At 38.1% G+C, this 21,822-nt stretch overlaps 1 protein-coding gene across 3 annotated transcripts in view; it reads right to left on the reverse strand.

The window, feature by feature from the left end:
* Positions 1 to 21,822, reverse strand: part of ZNF407 (zinc finger protein 407) — a 335,275-nt gene that overhangs the window by 106,475 nt on the left and 206,978 nt on the right. For all 3 annotated transcript variants that reach the window (XM_050970660.1, XM_050970659.1, XM_050970661.1), the window contains one exon: positions 19,403 to 19,523. In XM_050970660.1, coding sequence (XP_050826617.1) covers positions 19,403 to 19,523 — 121 coding nt within the window. The remainder of the gene's footprint in view (positions 1 to 19,402; positions 19,524 to 21,822) is intronic.

The following is a 21,822-nucleotide window of genomic DNA, read 5'->3' on the forward strand; positions in this document are numbered from 1 at the left end:
TAAAAAGTAGCTGAGCCCTGTAGGGAAGCAGCAAAAACTTGTGCGTCAGCACAGAAAATGATGGAAGATTGATAATTACTGCTTGTATCTGAGCTCCATTCAGCAGACTACCATGTCCAAATTGTAATTTGGCCACAGATCCACCATTCTATTTGCAATGTATAGGAATGAAAATTCCCAGTTCCAAGTAATTGATCATTATGATAGCCAAAGTAAGTGCTTTTAAAAGGCAAATTCAGGGTAATTGGGAATTCTGAAGGGAAATAAGAAGAGATGTACTCTAGTCATGTTTACCTCTGAGGAATCTGTAAAGCCATTTACAACCCTGCACAGCGAACAAAAACTGAGGTGTAGACCCAGTGCTAGAATGTAGATCTACTTGTGAATTTTCAGAGTATTTCTGTAAAAAACTGGTGAACAGTAGACTCCACAATTTAAAGAAAACTTGATTTTTTTCCAGGAGAAAACCCATCTGTGACTCCAAGGAACTACAGCATCCTGCCTTAAATGCTTCCATTAATTCTATTTTCTACAAGAAAAAAGAGAAAGAAATAAAGAAGAGGCTTTTAGATAGAAACCTGTCCCAACTGCTAGACTTGGAAGGAATGGGAAGAAAAGATACAGAAAATCATGGAAGTGTGCCTCAGCTCTGCATGTGTGCTGTGGTCCTCACTGTCCTCAGAGGTGGTGTGTAGAGCTGGGCTGCTCAGCTTGTGAGTCTTCCCCAGCAGCTCTCCTGAGAGAGGCTCAGTGTCTCCTTTTACTGACTAGAGAAGAAAAAAAAAAGCAAAACAAACAAAGGGGAAAAAAAAGAACCAAACAAAAACCAAAACAACAATAGCCAAACACCAAACAATTTTTCATAGGACCGATGTGCTTCTGAAAACTCTCTGTAATGTTTGCCAGAACTCCTAGCTTCCCCTTTGCTGCAGGCAGAGTGGTCTCTGTGAGGGCTCAGCTCAAGGGCCTGTGTGCCTGCAGTGTGAGGGATGCAGGGGTCTGCTGTGCACAGTGCACTGCTGCACTGTGTCAGCCAAGGTTTAAGTGGCAGAAATAGCAGGTGGAGTTCATCTATTTCACAGTAACTGAGAATAATCACTCCATTGTTCCTGGGCTTCCTCCCTCCCCCTTTCCTTTCTTCTTAGAGCAGATGGCATAAAAGAGAGGTTGGTCTGAGAAACAGCATCTCTGCAGTGGTGTGAGGATGGAGGCTAGGCTGTAGGTATCACAGGCCCTGATTTAACAAGGTACTTAGGCATTTTTGTGGCTTAAGTACGAGCAGCCCCCGTTGACTTCAAAAGAATGACTCACAAGGTTAAATTTATGTACATGATCAAATACCTTGCTGAAATGAGGCCATGGAAAACATCCATTTTTTAAAAAAGCTGGGATGAATTTAATTGAGGACGCGCATTTCCTTTCAACATCAATTTTTTCCCTATTGTACTTCTTTTAATGACCACATAAAGTAACTGAACAATTCTGTGGAGTCTGTTTGTATATCCTCAGGAACACAAAAAGTATTTTCACAGATATAGAAGTGCAGATGGAGCCTAGGAAAGGGTGTGGAATGTAGCGGCTGCACAAGATGAAACTGGACTCCTAATGTTGCTGGAGTCAGAAATGATAGCAACAGACCCTAAAGGCTGCCTGTCAATCTCAGATGCAGATGGTACTTCGTCCAACTGGCCCTCGTGTCAGTTCCTTCAGCCATTTTAGTGACAACACGGTTCCCTAGAGGACAGATCCTGTTGCTTTGCAGCCTGGATTCATACCCAGGGCACCGTGGTCTGTACGATCTCTGCTCAAAGTAGGTTTTTTTAATGCTAATACAGTGCCTCTTCTTGCCCTATTCCAGCCCCAACCCCCCATGCAAAAGGAGATGGTCATTTTCTTCCTCATTTCAAATGTTCCAATTTATCAAAGGAATCAGCAATAATTGTCTGAAAGATTCACTTTTGTTATGCATGCCAAAACTATATATAAAAGCCCTGCTAATAAAATTTGCAGACAACACGGTAATTGGCAGCATGATTAATAAGGATGACACTGCCATCATACAGAGCAGTTGCAGAAGCCAGGCGTGTTCAATCACAACATGTACACACACAATTACATGTTAGCTTTCCCACCTTTGCACACTGCATGCAAGTAACTTGCACAATGCTGTGAAAAACTGTGACACTGAAAAGTATTTAGGGATTAGTGGACCATGAGTTTAACGTGAACTTCTAGTGTGATGCTATAAGCAGAAAGGCCCCATGCTATATTTAGCTGTATAAGCAAGGAAGTAGCAAGCAAATGTAAGGATGCAATGTTCTCTTTGTGACTCAGGAGAAACTAATTCTAGAATATCTACTTCCTGTAAATGCAGTACTGCCTACATTTAAAAAGGGGAACAAATAGCCACAAAGTGATTATAAACAGAAATAGAAGCTAAGTGGGGTAAAAAAAACCTCTAAAACACTTAATAAAACCCCCTTCTGTTTTGCTTATTACACTTGAGCTTGGCCTGTGAGCTTTAACATGGAATAAAGGTGTAATTAAGGGACAACGTAACCTGGAGAAAACCTATACAAAACCAAAAGCAATGACTAAGAGTTACAGCCAAATTCAACTGAGAAACAAAGCACAATTTCTTCAGCAATTAATCCTTCACAGAAGAGAAGCTGTGGTTCTGCAACTTTGGTTCTGCAACTTTGCCTGTTTTCAGATCAAAACTGAATATGTTTCTAGATTATAAAATTCAGTCAGAAGTAGGAGGTTCAGTACTGAGCAAACTGGGAAAAAAGCACCTATGCAGCTTGTTTTCTGTAGAAGGTCAGACTGGCTGAGCTTAAGGCTTTTTCTGGGCTCAAAGTCTCCAAGAAGTACAGCTCAAGTCTGAAAAATGTCATTGTGAGGTCAGCCATTTATTGTGCTTCCATGATGTCATGGAAATTTGTTCAGTCTGCAAATTAAAATGTATTCCTCCTGGCTGTCAATACTGCAAAACCATCTTAGATTCTGAAAGTCAAATTTGGGTGTTTAATTGGAGGCATGATTGATTATCTAATCTAAAATGTGTGTTGAAAGCATATATCAGAGAAACATCATTCTCTTCAGATTATGTCCTCATAATGCCATTTTCTGCACAAATGTAAGTAAATGCAGCATTTGGCTCTGTACTTTGAGCTTACTTCACAGACATCATTCACTCCAGGAGAACTGGTTTTAAGAGTAAGGAGCAAGCAAAACGTGATTTTTGTTCCTACAAGAGTACATTTGCCTATAAGGACACCCTGCAGCTCAGTAAGAAACTGCAGTTCAGTTTTCATGTAGAGGGACTTCCACTGGAGACCTACACATCAAAATTAATGTGCTGTGTACTTAACCAAAGACAGTGAAATGTAATGAAAGCACTGAACTATGTATTTGACTCACCTAGCATACCTATATGTAAAGTAAAATGTATAAGGTAGTTTCTACTGCTCTTCTACTTCAGACTATTCAAAATTGCAGATAAGCTGTCTTGTAAAAGTATTAGATTAAAATTGGACCACCCAGAATAGACACATTTTTACTGTGCTTTCAACAATACACAATTATGTCTAACAGACATAACATGATTTTAACTAGATGAGAAATCAGGGCAACACTCTGGATCTATTGACTGAGAAGAATAGCAACTGCCTGAATGGTATTACTTCAAAAACCTGACCCAAGAAGAAAAAAATTTAAACGCCAGGGCAATACCAATTAAATTCTGTCATATTGAGGAATTTTATAGACCAATACCAAACAAATTATCCTATGATCATGTATGCAAAGGTTCTGTCTTAAAGAAAAAGCCCACCACCATATAAAATTAACCCCATCATATTACATGAAAATAAATTTCTGTCATTATCATAGATAATGTTATGGACTTGTCTTTTTTCTCACAGAGGGTTAACATGAAAAGAGGGAAGAATGGTAAAATATGAAACTTTCTCTTTGGCTTCACCTTTCACACTCTGGTATCATACAACAGCAGAAACTAATGAACTTGCTCATCTTTGAAAGCCCTTTTGCATGCTTCTTCCTTCACCCTTAACTCTGATCCTCGCAGGTCTTCCCTTGTGTGTGTGCCAATTTTACTGGTATAATATGAGCACTTTTATTAGTTGTGTTCTGATGATTTCTACTGAGAGATACTTAAAGCTTATACAAGTCAAAAACTATTTTATCACTTCTGAAGAAAACTAATAGTGCAGAGCCACTGAATGATAAGAGAGACCACTGAATTTATTTAATAATGCATGTCCATTTCACAAAAATGGCCTGTGTAATCCTTTTAAAAATAATAACCTGTTCATTTCAGACCTTGCACAATGCTTCTCTTTGTCCCTTGTAAGTCTCTCAAATGTCTTATTTTAAAGGAATATATAGTACTCCCGGAAGACATTTTCCCATTTCTATTCTCTTCAACTCCTGTGAGCCCTTGTTCTGTGTGATAAGGCAATCTCCTTCGGGATCTGAGCTGTGTAGTTTCGCACCACGAGTGACAAGGACTCAACTTGAATAACTGCTGTGCGCAGGTTGTAATTATGTCAGCTGGAGTGTTGAACAAGGGGACTGATTAATGTGAGCCCCAGCCCAGGCACAGTCCCTATCAAAACCTTCGTGCAGGCCAGCAGTGGGGATGGGTTAAAGCAGAAAGACAAAACATGCTGTATCGTCCATGATAGATGAATTGCTCCAACAGTCTTCAGGCAGATGTTCCAGGACAGTATAATATACAATTACTCTGCCTTATCACCTTCCCAGGGACAATAAAGCTTCCTCCTTCTATAGCTCATGTGAGTGAAGGCAAAATTAGTTTTACTTTTACAACACTGACTCACTTATCATGTTGCCTTGATTGTGCTTTTACAGCTAAAGAAAACATATATTGCACTCTTAAACTAAAAACAAACAAACAAAGAGAACGCACCAAAAAGACTCTGCACTCCTCATCTTTTATATAAAACTAAACTATTCCTTTGAATCTATTTTGCATCCTAGTAATGCAGTCCTTAAAGGGCTAATTCAGAATGTGATTCTGGGGAATATTAGTAACTTTCGAACAACTGGACCTATCACAAGCCTAATATTACATGTACATATATGAAAGGACATTAGTCATCTGAGTCAAATAAAAAATACACAGGTTTGGTGCAAAAAATGCCTATGTGAGTAACATGCCCTTAGTGACTATTTCAACTAAGCACTCATCCTAAAAATGCTAAAGCACTCTTGTAAAACAATTCTTTGAGAAGTCATTAATTCATATGTATCTTTAAGGCCACAAGAGTTTACAACTATTAAAAAAAAATCCATGTATTTTCCAAAAGTAAATATAAATTAAGTAAATAGAAATTTAGGAAAAAAAATCTATCTATCTGTATTTGTTTCCCTTCTGTTATCAGACATATACAGTTTGGGGTTTTTGCTGCAGAGATAGAAGTAGTCTGTATGTTTCAGTGCTATTTCCACGAGTTTGCAGAACAGCAGCTTACTAACATGAGGTGAATAGCAAGAGAAGAATACAGCTCATAATATCCTGAAATCCTTCCTTTCTAAGTATTGGATGGTTATAGATAAAGAAACTGTGCATTAAAGAAGAGAGTCTACATAGTTCCACTTGCATTCCAAGATGCATTCCTTTCAGTACTACCCTTTCTTCAGCTATATAACAATGACATGATCTTCAAAAACAAAACAAAAAAATGCACCCAGAAATGCAATTAGCCAGACACGAATCTGAAGGTCAGGTTTAAAATCAAAACCAAGGTTGATTCTAATGGCACTTAAGATTGCATACATATTTGAAAAATTCTGTTTATATGGATTCAATTTTCATGAAAGGTATTGGACTACTAATCCATAAGGGAGAGATAGAATTTTCTAGGGAGACTACAGGAATTAGGCACTGATACTGCACTTCAACTTGAAGGCAGGCTCTCAGAGTTTACACCTTCTCTGAGGTTGTAGGCATTAAACAGTATCACAGTCCTGGCAACAATAAGGTTTCACCACAACAGGACAGGCTTTCCTGTACTCCTCTGGTGCAATGTAATCCTATGTTTATGAATCCAGAAGTAGCTCTAAGAGAGCTGGTATATTCTCACTGCACAGCATGACCTGAGAGGGAAGCACAACAGGATAATGATACATTATCACATGGAAAATGGTCTTGGCCTCAGAAAAACTGTAATCTAAGTATTGAGAAGGATATGATAATCAGACAACAGTCAAAAAGAGTAGTGATAGGTTTGGGAGACAGGGTGTCAGTAACACAGGGTAGAATACTTTCTGCTTATTGGGCATGGCAGTAAGAGGTGGGAGCCTAGTCAGTCCTCCATAACCATCCAAACTAACAGTGCAATTGGTGGACATAATAAAGAACTGATGTAGGTCTCAACATTTGCTTAAATTAGGTATCTACTACCTAATACCTTCTAGGTTTTACTATCTACTACCTTCTAGGTTTTTAAAGAAAGATGTAGGTCACCAATAGGAAATATTGCTCTAATCTGCTTTGGAAAAGGACACAATATTGCCCCTAACTTTATTATAGAAATGATGCCACCATTCTAGGTAGTAAAACTCCCAAGTTTAGGGCTGCCCTTGTCCTGAGGAAGGCTGAGCTCTGTCCTCTGTTCCAGGAAAGTATATTAGCTGGCACAAAATATTGTGCACCAACCCTTTCTTCTTGAAACTTTGCCATTAGACAGCAAGGAACTGTCCGGAGCCAAAAGCAGATCTAATCCCTGCTTTCAGAAACATTCTTCTGTTTTCACTTATGTTCCCCATATAATTTTCTTAGAAAATCCAAACAACAGGCTTCTAAACACTTTGTCCTGTGCCCTTTCAGCTGAGAATCCTAAACAATAACTTGATGAGGCTGCAGACAGCAGTTCATTATGAACTAAATGGATCCTGAGTTGTCTAATATTCAGGCCTGTAACACATACCCAAAAATACAGGAAGTGGGGCTTGCTTGCCTAAAAAATGTACCAAAAGTCTTGAGGCAGACATAGCCATTTCCCCAGGACAAAGACTTGTGAGCATGTCTCAGTGATTTCACTCAGTTGTGCAAGAACTTGCAAGCTCAAGTAGAGAGAGAATTGAAAAACAGAAACTCCAAAAGGAGTACATCCTTCTGGATTTAGATGTCTTTTGGCAAGATTTAGGAGATTGGATCCTCTCTGAAAATCAAGTGAAAAGTAGAAATAATTGGTTTTAAATCCCTCTACTTACTTGCCTAGTTGAACTTTTTTATTGTTCAGGATACAAAGTCTTGTGGAAGGTGCTGCCAGCTCCCTGGCTTTCCATTTCTCTCCTTCCTATGAAACAAGTATCTTCATGACAGGTGAGAATTGTCACTTCACTGAGGACATGGAAGGAAGGTGAATAACATCAGTGGAGCCAGGATTTTATCCACTGGCTTTGTTTTGTTTTATATTATCGACCCTGTGACAGTACACAGTTTCCAGCCAGTGAGAGCTGACTCCCAGCTGAGCTATGGAACAGAGATGCTTAGATGGAGAGGGGCTTAGTTATAATCCTTTCTTTTACAGTACTACTGCCATGCTACTGGTGAGCTGAAACTAACAATGGGCACTTCAGAGCAGGAAAAGAAAATAAAGATTCTCCTGATGTTATGTTGTAGACTTCTAAGAGAAAAGACATCCAAACAAAAGAGGAAGCCAGGAACAGATGCAGCTGGAACAGAACTCAGCAAACAAATATTTGCCTTTTAGAATCAAGTTCTGCAATGCAGAGCTACCATCACCTAGTACTGCATTCTCATCTCTCACCTCTTGCACCACCACCAGGAAACACAAAGCTATTCCCAAAGCTGCACTTGCTGGCCTTGTTTGCCTGACATGATGTCCCTGCATTTATTTAAAACAGACTGGATAGCAGACACCTGCTTTGCCCTCACAAAGGCTCATATTTAGGACTTTCCTCTCTGGTCTGACACAAATGAACAAATCCAATATAAATTCCTTTATCTTTGAAACATTTCTCCTACTTGAAAGTTTTACTGCTCTCCAAAATTACTATATTTCAGCATGCAAAAATCAATCAGCTAAATACCATATGACTGTGCTATAATTTATTAGTGCTGATCAAAATCTTAAAGACTAGTAATTAAAATTCAAATTAAAATGTGATGAAAGTCACATTTAGTCACGTAAATGAAGAGGCTGAATTTCAAATAGGAACAGAGCCACTGGACGCCATGAGATGAGAATTTGTGGATGCTGAGTATCACTAATAGAATGTAAAAAGAACTTAACACTTCCTCAAACTTTGCTTCTTTTTCTGAAGTAAATACATTTATATAGATCTATGAATATGTCAGTCTATCACTGAATGAATTATAGAAAAAGTGCCAAAAAAAACCCTTGTGGAACAATCTCTCCACAGTGGGAAGCTTCTTCCTATTCAGCCAGAAATGTCACTGGTCTGAATCGCCTGGGTATAAATTTTTTTCAAATGATCCTTTTATCTAAAGAAAAGCACAGATTTTGGGGGTCTCCTCCTTATCCTTTGAAAAATACCTTTTAAATTTTACCTTTAAAAAGGACCTATCCTGTCAACTTGCAACAAACAGTTAATTTGGGACTCAATACTTTGACATACGAGCACTGTACCAACTGAAGCATGAATTCCTATGCATTCATGCCCTGTTCACTAAATCTCCCAATGCACCAATGCACCAAACAACAGCTCCCCAACATGTTCCTTCAGGATATCCCCACCCAGTAAAAACAGTTGTTTTGGGTGGTGAGGCTGGATTGTAAGAGAGAAGAGTGCATGACAGCTGAATTTTGCCTGACTGGTCCTCTGTGATTTTTTTTCACTCCTCATCTACCTCTTTCAGGAAACATGAACTTAATTTATCTCAGCAGCTACTACAGGGGGTCAGTTTTCACTGAAACTGGCCAACAGCTTAAAAAGTTATTAAAGAAATGGGTAAAAGATGGATGGATGGATGGATGGGCTGGCACAAGTCTCACAATAAGTTAGGGACAGAAGGCTAAAACACAATCCTTGTCAACTGATTAAAAAAATCTGCTTTTCTAGACTAAAGATACATCTTTTTTCCTGAAACCAAAACAAATTACTAATGTTATAATACCCCTATAAGAGATCTCCAAAATTTGCTAATAGAAATGGTTCTCTGTACTTTAAAAAGAGCTTTTTAACAAAAATATGTGTGGAACACCATATTTTTCTAATGAAACATTATCAGAACTTAAGAACTGATTTTAGTAGTTACAATAACTTCTACAACTTCAAAATGGTTCTAAGTAGTGTTTGCCCTGTAGATTGTGCATGCAAAATTTCAACAGAAATGTTTTGAAAAAGCTCAGTATGAGAAGGCATTCCACATGGGATTTGCAGCAGAATAAATGATGTCCCATGCTCCAGTTGTTAGAGAGAATCCATAATCATTTTGAATGGGAATTGAAGGAGCACAAAAGTTACAAACATAAAACAATAAGTACTATATTTTGAGGGGTATTGGCAATATCACAATGAACCACAGGATGATGTTCAGGCAATTTATGATATCAGTAGAACCACTAGCTGTGTTTACAGGATTATAACACAAATAATTTTAGAGTATTATGAAATTATGAGCTTGTGTGGCTTAAATTATAACATCACTAAATTAAAAAAAAAGATAGCAATGCTGAAGAACACCAGGAGAAGTATCACTTTTAATGCATTACCTAAAAATGTGGATATATGGGTATGGACCTATATTCTATATGAACCACAGTGAGCTGGGTGGTTTGATTAGGTGGAACGAAAAAGATTTCTAGGAAAAAAACCTGTGCCCTTACAGAAAGGTGGGAAAACATCAAGGAATATCTCCACTCCAATCCCCTGACCCATGGGGGTGGGAGAAAGGAGAACATTGTTGCATTAGCTTGTTCCATTGCATTAGGCACACTAAGCCTCAGCATCTAACTTGCTGAGGAGATGATGAGGTGTGCTGTACCAACCTCATCTTTTCTCTGAAGACACAAAGTAAGAAGTAGCTTTGACCCAATGCATCCAAGAATGCAGAGCAACCTTTTGTTCATATATATTTTCTTGCCTTAATTCATTTTCCATTATTCAAACAGTACATTTTAAAACGCATCAAAAAAAAAAAAAAAAAAAAGATAACACCAGAGCAGCACTCCATCACTTGCAATAACAAAACAGAGTGCTTTATGTGCTGGTTATTCCCTAAGAAGTGTCAGCTATATCTATGGCTATTATTCAGACCTAAACAGGCCTAGCAAAACCACAAAGATCATCCCAACTAGGGACAAAATAGCTGTAATAAGCAACTTAATAAGTTACTACAGGACAACAGGCTCCTCTCCAGATTGTCTTTTTGTAAGCAAAGCCTCAAGGGAAATAGGGATCCCTGATCCATGACTTATGAGAATAAAGTAGAGTACCCTACAACAGAGACTGCAAAATGGTTTTAGGGATGGTGAGCTGTTGTATACCAAATGGCCTGTCTTCCTTATGCCACATTTTCCTATGGAGAATGCACCACCTCCTCCCAGCTGCTCAGGAAGGAGAATAGGCAACAATGCAAACCTTGAGACAAGCTCTCCCCTGGCCAACACTAAGAAGCAACTTTGAAGCCACAGGATCAAAGCAACATCATCGGAATTCTGAGCTCCCAAATGTCTAAAGACTCTCTCTCCAAAGCAGAAATCTGAGGTTCTCAGAGACGAGCTTTCAGCCCATAGGGGTAACCCAAAACACTGGGAAGAGGGTGGCCAGGAGCACCAGACTTCCAAACCCCAGGTGCTGATGCTGCTCCAGAGCCTCAGTCCCACCATAGTGCTGCCTGGCAGACACCCTCCAGCCGCACTGCAGAGGTGCCAGCCTGGTGTGTTGAGCCCACCCTGGAATAGAGGAACCGCGGGGTGGTGACAGAGGCTCTAGTACCGGAGGTCCCAAAGTGCCCCAACATACCTCTCCAGGAGAACTTGGGCAGAAGCTGGTACAGAGACAAGTGCAACTCTGCTGGAATGCACAAGGAATTTTATTTAACTTTAATAAATCGGGAATTTCTAACAATGCCAAATTTATCTGGAAAATTGCTCACCATTTCTAGTGCATTAAAAGTATCTAAGTGGCAAGCTTTTCTCTAACACAAAAGCTCTTTTCTTTCCCTATTTTACTTGCTATTCAGCAATTCTTTTCTTTATTTCCTTTTCATCAGACTTTAAACAGAAAAAACCTTTCCCTTTCTTCCCTTTGCACTAGAGTATACCTCTTTCTGGGACTTCAGAACAGAACTTGCTTTCTGTGACTCCCCCAGATTTAATCTGTTTTGTATGTCACATGTGAAGGAGGAAGAAGGAAAGTTGTCACAAGACAGCATTAACACAGGAACTTATTTACAGGGTGGTAGCCATATAGCCTGGAGAACAAACCTCACACAACACAACAGGCTCGTGTCTATCAATTTCATCTTGGACACCTGTAATGCTAATGCTACCAAAGTAATTTCAGATTGCTAGCTACCTGCCACATAGTTAGATGGTAGCTATCAGCAATAATAATAATACATAATACATAATAATAATAATAATAATAATAATAATAATAATAATAATAATAATAATAATAATAATAATAATAATAATAATAATAATAATAATAATAATAATATAATATATTATTTCCTTGTAGCTTTCCTCACCTCCAAAGATAGCTTTGGCCCTTTTATAATGACTGGATTGGGGATTAAGGAATGGCAAAAGAAACAAACAAATTAATTATTTTTCTCTCTGCTACCAGGCAAGAACAAAGAAAACATATACAGTTGTTTTAATATTTTTAAAAATATGCTTTACACAAAAGGTTCACATTAATTAAGCTATGATGCCAATGATTATTTTTAGATCAAACCATTGTAACAAATGGAAGTTTATTTGTAGTCATAAAAGATCTTCACTGCACTTTTTATCAGAAGAACTGTAGGAATAGGAAATTACAGGTTTTTTTGCTACTACATACTATATTAAGACCATAGCATTGCTGTTCATCTTGAGGTTAATACTAAAATTTTATTTACTATCAAAATACAAAATACTTAGGATTGTTTTAATTTGAATAATATGCTGGTGTTTTAGATTGATAAATATGAATTAAGTATATATTAAATATAAATATACATGTATTTATGATAACGTATTTATGCTCTTTAAGAGAGAGGAGTAGATGAGACAGTGATGACTACATATGATAGCAAAAAAACAAGTGTGAGGACAGAGAGAAGATAAAATGTGATAAAAGAATACATTAGTTACATTAAACTGTCCACTGCATGAAGTGGTCTTATTCATATTTCCTAGACACCAAATACTTCAAGGTTTTGGGTTAAGTGTCTTGGACACTGATTCAGAAAAAACAGCATCAGTTCAGCAGGGAAGGGGCTGCCTCAGAAACATTTAGGGACAAAGCCCAGATTGAACAGTAAGGGAAAGACAGTGGCTATTGAAAGAAATCAGGAGACTGACAATGTTTTTTCAGATCTTAAATCAAAGTGTGAACAATTTACAGAGTGCTGGCCTACAATCAAGAGAGGCTGTAACAAAGAGATGCTGAAACCAGATATTCATTTTTACATTGATATCGAAATAGCTTCAAGTCTCAGTAACATTAAACTCAGCAGTCTCCTTTGAGTAATTTAGCACAGCATTTAGGCTTAAATAGATCCCTTAAAATTTTGTCCTTCAAAGGACTCAACCTAAAATGAGACTAAAATTGTATTATCAGTGTTTGCAACTGCATCACCTTAAAGTGCCAAGTTCAGTGTTAGCATGAGAATCTCAAACCCATGGAGTTAAAAAGGCATATTTTAATTCCTCTTTCATAGAGTGGCAATAGGGGGAAAAACCCCAATCTCTAAGAAAAAATGAATAAATAAATAAAATACATAAATAAATAAATAAAAAGAAAGAAACCCCAAAACAACAAAAGTGGTACCAGGTACCAAGGTTCATAGAATTATTGATGAATTTCCTTAACAAGTATTAATCATTAAAATTAGTAAAAGTCCGTACTACCTTCCACCAAGCAGAGTGCATTCACTATGCATTTAATTGCAAATACAGAATGTGGAGGACCTCAAAAAATGCTGACAGTATTTCATGCTCTACCAAGGCCTCTTAACAAGGCAACTTCCCAATGGACCACAGTCACTGAGTCAACACACGCCAATGCACATGTGTGTGCTTGTGCACCCATCTTTCCCAAGGAACAATCCTGCTTCCTCGTACACACATTCTCATAAGCACTCCATGCAGTGACATTGGACAGGGACAGCTTTGAGAGGAAGCCCAAGTTCTTTCCTACACTGCCACCAAGGATTGTCCAAAACTACAGAGACACAATTCCTCAGTCAGTGCAGACAGCACAGACACTTTGGAGCATGGATCGCATCACTACCTGTGTGCTCTGCCGTTCCGAGTGTTAGGAATTCCATCTGCTTAAGCTGGTTAACCTGATAGCTGATCTGCATTGATGCTACTGCAACACTGCATATTTTTATTCTGAGTTCACAACAGAACTGCTATAACTTAGGTGAATATGAGAGGTTTTATTAAGCCACAGAAATATTACAAAAGGGAATAATGCTGACCATTGTTCTGTATGCCATGCATTCGCTGGAATTATTAAAGTGTTTTTGCAACTATATTTAAATTCTATTTCAGATTATTTTTCTTTTAAGGACTTAAAAGCTACAGCATATTTAATTCCAGATTAGTAGAAATATTTCCAAACAACTTATCTGAATGTTTATTAAAAACTAAAGGGGGAATAATATTCTGAGTTTTCATCTGGGATCTGTGCCCATGCACTGACAGAATGTCTCTCTAAACTTCTAGCTTCATTTGTTTATAAGTCTCCTAGCACAAGGTACTGGATATCCTCAACTCCTGCTGCTGAGCACAACAGAAGCTGGAGTACTTCCCGAAGGCCCTGTTCGCTCTATAACATACATGCTTTATTTTCCTTAACAACTTTGTATTTGTACAAAGTATATGCACCATTTTTTTCCAATTCTTCTTTTGTGATGTATATATATAAAAGTGTTCTCCCACAGTGCAATGCTGGTTGACACCTGGAATCCTCATCAGCCTACACAGCTGTATTACCTAGTTATTTCCTATACAGGCATATTAAATTTCACTGGTTACAAAGAGCATATTGATTAATGTTTTAATGATAAATAAACTGTTTTCATCATTTTATGTAGAATTTGCCTTAACAGCCTTTCAGTTTTGCTATGAATTAGTAGGTACTGTTACCTCATCTGTAAAGTAGTCCCTAGTTATCCTTGATGCAACAAGGAAATAGTGCACAGCTGATGCCATCATACCTAAAAGTTATTGAATTCACCAAAACAGAGAGAAAACACTTACTTTGCACATTCTTATGACTTAGGTGCAAATCCTGGAGTGTATTATAAACTAGTCTTTACAACCTATGAACAGACACTGTAAGTCAGACAGAAATAGGAACTCCCTAGGGATGCTGTCCAAAAAAAGAAAAGTAGCCCCTGTGGAGTAACTCCTCCTAAGTCATGCTGCTGCTGCTGCTGAAAAAATGCAATGAATCCGTCTGCAGTTGGAATTTCAGATGCCATAATCCCTTACAGAATGTTGTCTAATTATTTTATTATGCATAATAAATGTAAAATATTTATTTTAGCTTACATAATTATATTAAAAATGTATGCTATTTATTCTCAGTCTTGTAAGACATCCTTCACAAGTCATATACTTTATAGAAAGGAATGCATGCTGTTTTGCTGGTCTGGCTGTTTGTTTTATCCGACTTCTCCACCTTCTTATCTATGACTAAAGAACACTCCTGCACATTGCCTTCTTTCCCTCACCACCATGGGTACTCTGTGCAAAATGAACCATACAGGGGAGTCCTAGACAACTGAAAATTATTTTCTTTAATCACAGCAGAGGGATGGCCTGAAGCACATTAACATAATATCAGTCCCACACTCTTGTGGTCAAAGTAGTAGCAATACTCCTTCTGCATCACAAAACTACACCAGTGCTTCTCCCAAGCACTGTAATCCAACAAATTTGATCATGTGAGAAAAGCAGGTTTCTGCCTTTTGCAAGCCCCCCTCCATGTAACTCAGATCCCTTTCACTGAAACATCCCCCTCACACACACCATGAGCATAAATTGCCTGAGAAGTTGTAGCAGTTATAGAGACAGTCAGAACAAATGGGAGTTAAATTTGAAACCTTACATATAAATAAATGAGATTTCCATTTCTTAGACACAAGCACGAAACCAGTTTAGATCTGAAAATGCTGTATATTGCATCTTTCATTGTCAACATCAGACTTAGGGGAATTTTTCACTTCTGCAATCAGGTTAAATTCAGGTACCTAACTATGCTGCAGGTTTAGAAAGCCTGTCCACAGACTATACAGCCAACAGATTTAGAGACCTGTGTCACAGGTACTGTTCATTTTCAGGATGTTATACAGCTCTTCAGTGCTTACTGTGCCCATTACTAAATGCAAACAGTATTGTTGTCAGTCTTACTCCAGGATGGTGTCATCTGAAAAGTTCAGTCACATAACACATCTTTTTTAAATGACTAGGAAATATAAAATAAGCATTGCATAAGTAATGGTAGTGCAGGCCCCTGTGAGACCAATTCTGTATTATAAAATTAGGTTGAACATTAATTAAGGGTGAATGAATATTTTTGTATGACAAAGCACATTGACTTAAGAATGGAGAGACATGCTGTGTGATTTGAAAAAGTAAATGCAAAGGAAAATCATGCATATTTTTATCTAAACAGGGAAAAACCTAAATTGAAAAACCAAATGTGAAAAATATGTAACCAAAAACACAAGTAAACGTTTGTGTGTATGAATATTATATTTTGCTTCCTTCTAAAGGAATTTTAAAACTAGACTGAAAACATAATTTCAAATTATAATTGAACTAGAACTTGCATACTACTGTATCGAAAAGCAGATGTCAATTTCTTTGTCACTAGAATACAAAAGATTTAGACAAAAATAAATATCAAGTGGTCACGGTACAAGAACTAGAGATGGAAGGGAACATTTTTCACAAGAATACTGAAGTACAACTATAAGCATATGCATACCATAGAGAATTTAAAATTTGTGAGCTAAAAATGCTAAGTTAGTTTAGCATTCCCTTCAGAAAGCCACATCCATTCATGTCTTTTTCTAGTTAAAAAAAGAATGTCTCATGCTGTGTGCTATATAGGGAATAAATTGCCTTTTCTGTTCCATGCAGCCAGAATCACTCTTTTCCCCATAGTACCATACAGAGGATTTCACTTCAGTTTATAAAGTTTATAACAGTTCCTAAATTCAGATTAGTTTCTTCCAATAGCCCTTTTTCTGTACTTCTAGCCAGGGTTATCTAGCCTTTCACTCACTAGACTGGCAAGAATTTTTGCAGGATGATAACTCACAATTTCAGGCTGATGAATTGAAAAGCTTGAAGTCAAGAATCTCCAAGAATACTCTGAGCACCAATCAGCTGAATGGGAATAGTTTAAATATCTTGTACTTAGCCACTGTTTTAATTCAAGTGTCTCAAACTACTTTATAGAACAGTGATTAGTTATCAATGAAAGTAAAATTTATATTAGGACTTACAATACTTTCCTCCATATCCCAACACAAACAGAGGAATATTCACCTCCTTGAAAGTACAAGGCTCATTAAAGAGTCTGCAGTTGCCAAGCAACACTAAACAGCAACATATGAAATAGTCTGGATGAACTTACAGTGCAAGGGGCAAGCTCACAGCACCACAATGAGACCTCAACCACTAGACTTAGGGGTGAATTTTAGCACTAGATCAGCAGATTTTAAAATCTTCATTTTAACATTTTCTCTATGTGACACTTGCAAGACTACATACCATCTGCTGAACTGGTGCAAACAATATCATTTACAGAGTTGCTAATAACTTTCCTTTAAAAGAGAAATACTGTGTGACTTGACAAGGAGGCAACATGTGATTCCCTTAAAATTGTAGTTTAAAATGAAGAGAGAGGTGGATAGAGAGCAGAACATTTACTTGCCAACAAGGCTGGCTAATATCCCAGGACTGTGGAAACTGGCAGGCACAAGCAGGACTGCTGAGCTAATAAATACAGCAGCCCCTCTAAGGGCTCCTCTGCAGCTACATGGAGTGCCTTGCTGCTTCTATGAACTTACAGCAGCAGCAGCATAGCTCTGGTTCCTGCATCCCTACCAGATGTTTTTCAGCTGAGCTTGGAACATATTTCCTGCAGAATCAAAGCTTCATCAGCTGGTATCTGTAGAGATCAGTCTCCAAAGGTTAGGTCAAAATTGGCCTGTGAAGGATGGAAACTAACATGCTATTGTCATGAAGCATTTATTTTTCAATAATATAAAAGCAGGGCATGCCCAGATATTTCTTGTTAATCCTGATAAAATATGCTATGCTTGCATATTCTCTAATAACCTCCAGTATTATAAAATACTCTTAAAAAAACTTGCTGTTTCTTGGAATTGATATCCCATGCAGAAAACTCTTTATCCAAAGTAAAATGATCTGTCTTTCACTCAACAGAACACTGGGTTATGCATTTTGTCATCCTGAGCAAGGGAAGTGCATCCACTCATTGGATGTGTGTAACAAACCCCAAACTGATTCACATCTACAACACTCCTAGTCTCTTGGCTCTTCAAGCCTAGGATCTCAAACCCACTGTAGCCCACTCTCATTTCCTAGCCCTGTAATAAGACTATTCCTGCCAATTGGGATGATTCGGTTAAAGTGGATGACCACAAGATTAAGTGTCCTAAAACACACAGCATTAAAGACAGCACTTCTCTTACCTTCTGTGCAGCACATCATGTCACACTAATGCTTATATGCTCTCACTTCACTCAACACAGACCTTTTAACACAACTGCTCTGACAAATGAAAACTACCTCTAATTCCTAGATGACTTACTGAAGCTGACAAAACCACTTCTACTTACAAAGAAGCAGTGCAACCCTTAAGGTAGCAGCACAGAAACACAGCCCCCTCCCCCTGAGGCTATCAAATTCAGTTCTCTGCAGCTCTAGAGTGTGATTTAATGGGTGCTCAGTAAAGAAGAGTTCACAGAACATTTGCCCCACACAAACAAAACACTACAATGAGAAGTTTTGTACAGAAAATCTGTGACCACTGCAGAAGCTTTCTGTACAGGAGTTTTCTGTAAAGCAGCTCAAAAATAGCATGAAAACAGGTATTATGAGAGCAGATAGGCTTCATTATATAGCCTTGCTTTAGGAAACTACATTAAAACTTATGCTAAAGGATCATTACAGTTGTATGTTCATCATGAAAAGAAAATAAAAAATGCTAAAGGGGTATAATCAAATGTTTAACTTTCCCCTCTTGTGTGCATGCATCACAACACATACATCTAATCATATGCCATTTATCAAATATAATGCTGATTTTTAAAAACTTTTTGAACATCAACCTTTGCAAATTGCCCATAAAATCCTTCTATGGATTCCTTTATGGTACACATAGACCAGCCACCTCACTGCAAGGTATTAAAAGTATTCAAGAATGTAGAAGATGTGTCTTTAAGAGTAAAGATGCACTTAAGATGCAACATGAGATCATTTAATAAGTAGTCTATAATGAACCAAAGACACAGGTGATAAGCACCAGAAGTAAACTTCACTGTTCAATGTGATTCTTTTAAAATTTAACCAACTGCCCTAACATGGGGATGGGTTTTAGTGGTGTAACATGGGAGGCTTTGCCCTGCGACCAACCCTATGGCCAACTTTTATCCTGGCAAGCAAGTAAAAGGAAAACTGGAGCAGAGCAACAAGACTCTGAAGAACTGTAATTACCTTGAGTTGTTTCCAGTTCTAGTAAGTGTCTGGTGAGTATTTAGGCTGGTAAGCCTTTTATAGAACTTTTCTTTTCTTGGTGAAATGGTAGCAACTCAACCAAGAAAAATTTCAAACCCGCAAGTGATTTGAAAAGGCAATGTAGATAAGCAGCCCCACCACAGAGAATTCAAACAGACACTGGAGCAGCTGTGAAACAAACACTCAACATTAGCACCGTAGTGTTACCACTAAAAGGTTTCCCATCATTTGTTTTTCTTTATAAAGTAACACCTAAATACTGAAGACTAAGTTTTTAAATTTAGCTCCTAATTTAATATGTAATTACTGCTGCCCTGATGGTGTTTTAATGGCAATATATTTTTATTGGTGACTTCAAATGAACCTCATCTGATCACCTTAACCCTTCTCTCATCATGCTTTAGTTAATGACTCATTACCTGTAGTCACACCAGGGACATCTGTAAGGCTTTTCTCCAGTATGGACACGCTTATGTCGTGTCAGATGCGATTGTGTTGTGGAAGCAAAGTTACACTCATCACATTTGAATGGTTTCTCTCCTAGAAAGTGACAAGAGAAGATTATCAGTTTTCATCTACAGAAAAGGAAGACAAACCCAGATTTCTGGCATATCCCTTGAGACAGCTTTTAGCCCATGTATATATACAGCAAACACAAATACAACATAAATTTGCAAATACAATGCATTAACTGCAAACTATGACAGAAACACATCAGTATCAAACTGACTTCCCACAGGGAATTACACAGCAGCAAAAAGGAAGAGAAAGAACAGCACTGAAACACAGTAACCTTGTTACTGGGCCTTACTCTATGAAAATACCCTAACCAGGTGACAGGCATTTGTCTCACACCACATCTTCTCCTCAATCTGGGCCAAGAACAGCCCCTAAAAGCAACACAGGGGGAGGCAGAAGGTGAAAAATCACACTGATGCTTGTATTCAGCATATGCTCAGAAAGGAACATCTCCAGGTGAAAAGTGTCTCTGTTTCCATCTCCAACCTAAATTTTTAATGTTATCCTTTAAATAACATAAATAAACTGGGACTGAGAATATGAACCAGGACTCTCTGCTCCACTCCCCCTATCTTGTCTCTTAGTCTTCTGCCCTTGTGAATTTTCTGAACAGTAGGCCAATTTTCAGCAGAAGGACTTGAAAGGTTAATGAAAATAAAACAAACAAACAAACACCAACTACTAAACTTTGACTAGGACAATATTTTCAGATTACTTAATTCAATCCATGATGAATATAGAGCTGCAAGGAAAATTTCTAGAGGACTGCTAATTGATAAAAAGTAAAAATCTTCAGTGTCTAAGTTTCTATGTGAAAAGAGTACTTTTCCTTCTACTGGAGGGGTCTACGCCTTAGAAGATACTAAGACAAAAACCTCATGACAAATACCCTGTGATGACTAGTTAAAACACCTACATCCCATTTTTCCAACTGGTTGTCACAGAAACATTCCTTGGGGCTTAAGAGCAGTTACCATTTAGGGAGGAAAGAGGTTTTCTTTTGTATGGAGAAGCTAAAAGCCAATTCCTAACTTATGTTATCTTCACTGCAGTGTGCACGCCTTCCAATGTATTTATCTAAAAACTACATAAGGAATCAACATCCCTGACTTAAGAATAAATCAGGGATGGATAAAACTGCTAGAAACAGACATGTACTTTGAAGACTGTTCAGAGATCTAGGACAGACAGTTTCAAATTGAACCATAAGCCTATTAGCAGGTATAATGTGAAGTTTTTCAGACTGACAGAAGACACACCACTAGCACAAACCTATCAGTACAAGTGGTCTTCTGCAATCAGCAACAAATGGCCACTCCCAAACAGCCATGCCTCCAAGACTAATTTTTGAAGCTGTTTATAGCAGGAGACTGAAGATTTTGAAATAGACATTGCCAGAATTCTGAGAACAGAGAGAAATACGCATTTTTCAGTCTCAGAGATTGTTGGGCTTCTTCTTCCCAAGGGAAAAAGATGTGCAAGGCCCTCAAGGCCTGAAAAACCCCTAATGCTGGATGGAAAGAGAACAGAGCAGCTTCTGAAAGCTCCATAAAGAGTTGGAATAATTGCTTTTAGCAGCTGTGGCAGAGAATACCAGCCAATGTTTTTCATTTATTGTTTCATGGGACAAGGAAAGGTGAAGGGGCAGGACACAAAGCCGAAGCCTCCATGCTGGACAAATTGAGACTGCTGGAAAGGATGTCTTTCATGCCCCAAATGGGGTTTTCTTGTCAGACCCTGACACTCTGCTCTGGAGAAGCTGATTCTCCCAGCAGCTCGCATGGTAGTGGCTGCTGCTTCAATTAAACTCTCTGGGAGGCCATAGACTCCCTAGCAACGTAACCTGTTCTTGAACTGAAGATTTCCCCTTCTGATTTATTTTATCACCTAGCATTAAAGAAGATAGCAACATTTTCAAGCCTAAGTAGTTAAGCCACAGGTATTTTAGATAACATACATACTTATTTTAACTGCTTTCATTTAAAATGCACTAGAACCTTGCCAACTTGCCCCCTTGAAAAAAAAAAAAGAAAAAGGCAGATCTGAACTGAAAGGAGATTTTTAGTTTGCCATTCAGGGGAGGACAGATCAAATAAAGGTCTGCTGCTGTGTCAGGGCAGGGCCAGTGAGGCTGACAGCTGAGTGAGGGCCCATTGAAGCCAGGAGGGCTTGCAAATTCTGTCGTGACTGTAAGAAAAATGGTAATCCTTGCCCACTGCTCCAGGAAGTTTCTCCTTAGGAAATCCTTGTGGCTAACTGCTCCTGTCAAGTAGACTATGTGTAAATCTCACCTGACAGAAAATACATCACAGCAGTATCA

The sequence above is a fragment of the Serinus canaria genome, chromosome 2 (assembly GCF_022539315.1).
Source record: "Serinus canaria isolate serCan28SL12 chromosome 2, serCan2020, whole genome shotgun sequence".
NCBI classification, from domain to species: domain Eukaryota; kingdom Metazoa; phylum Chordata; class Aves; order Passeriformes; family Fringillidae; genus Serinus; species Serinus canaria.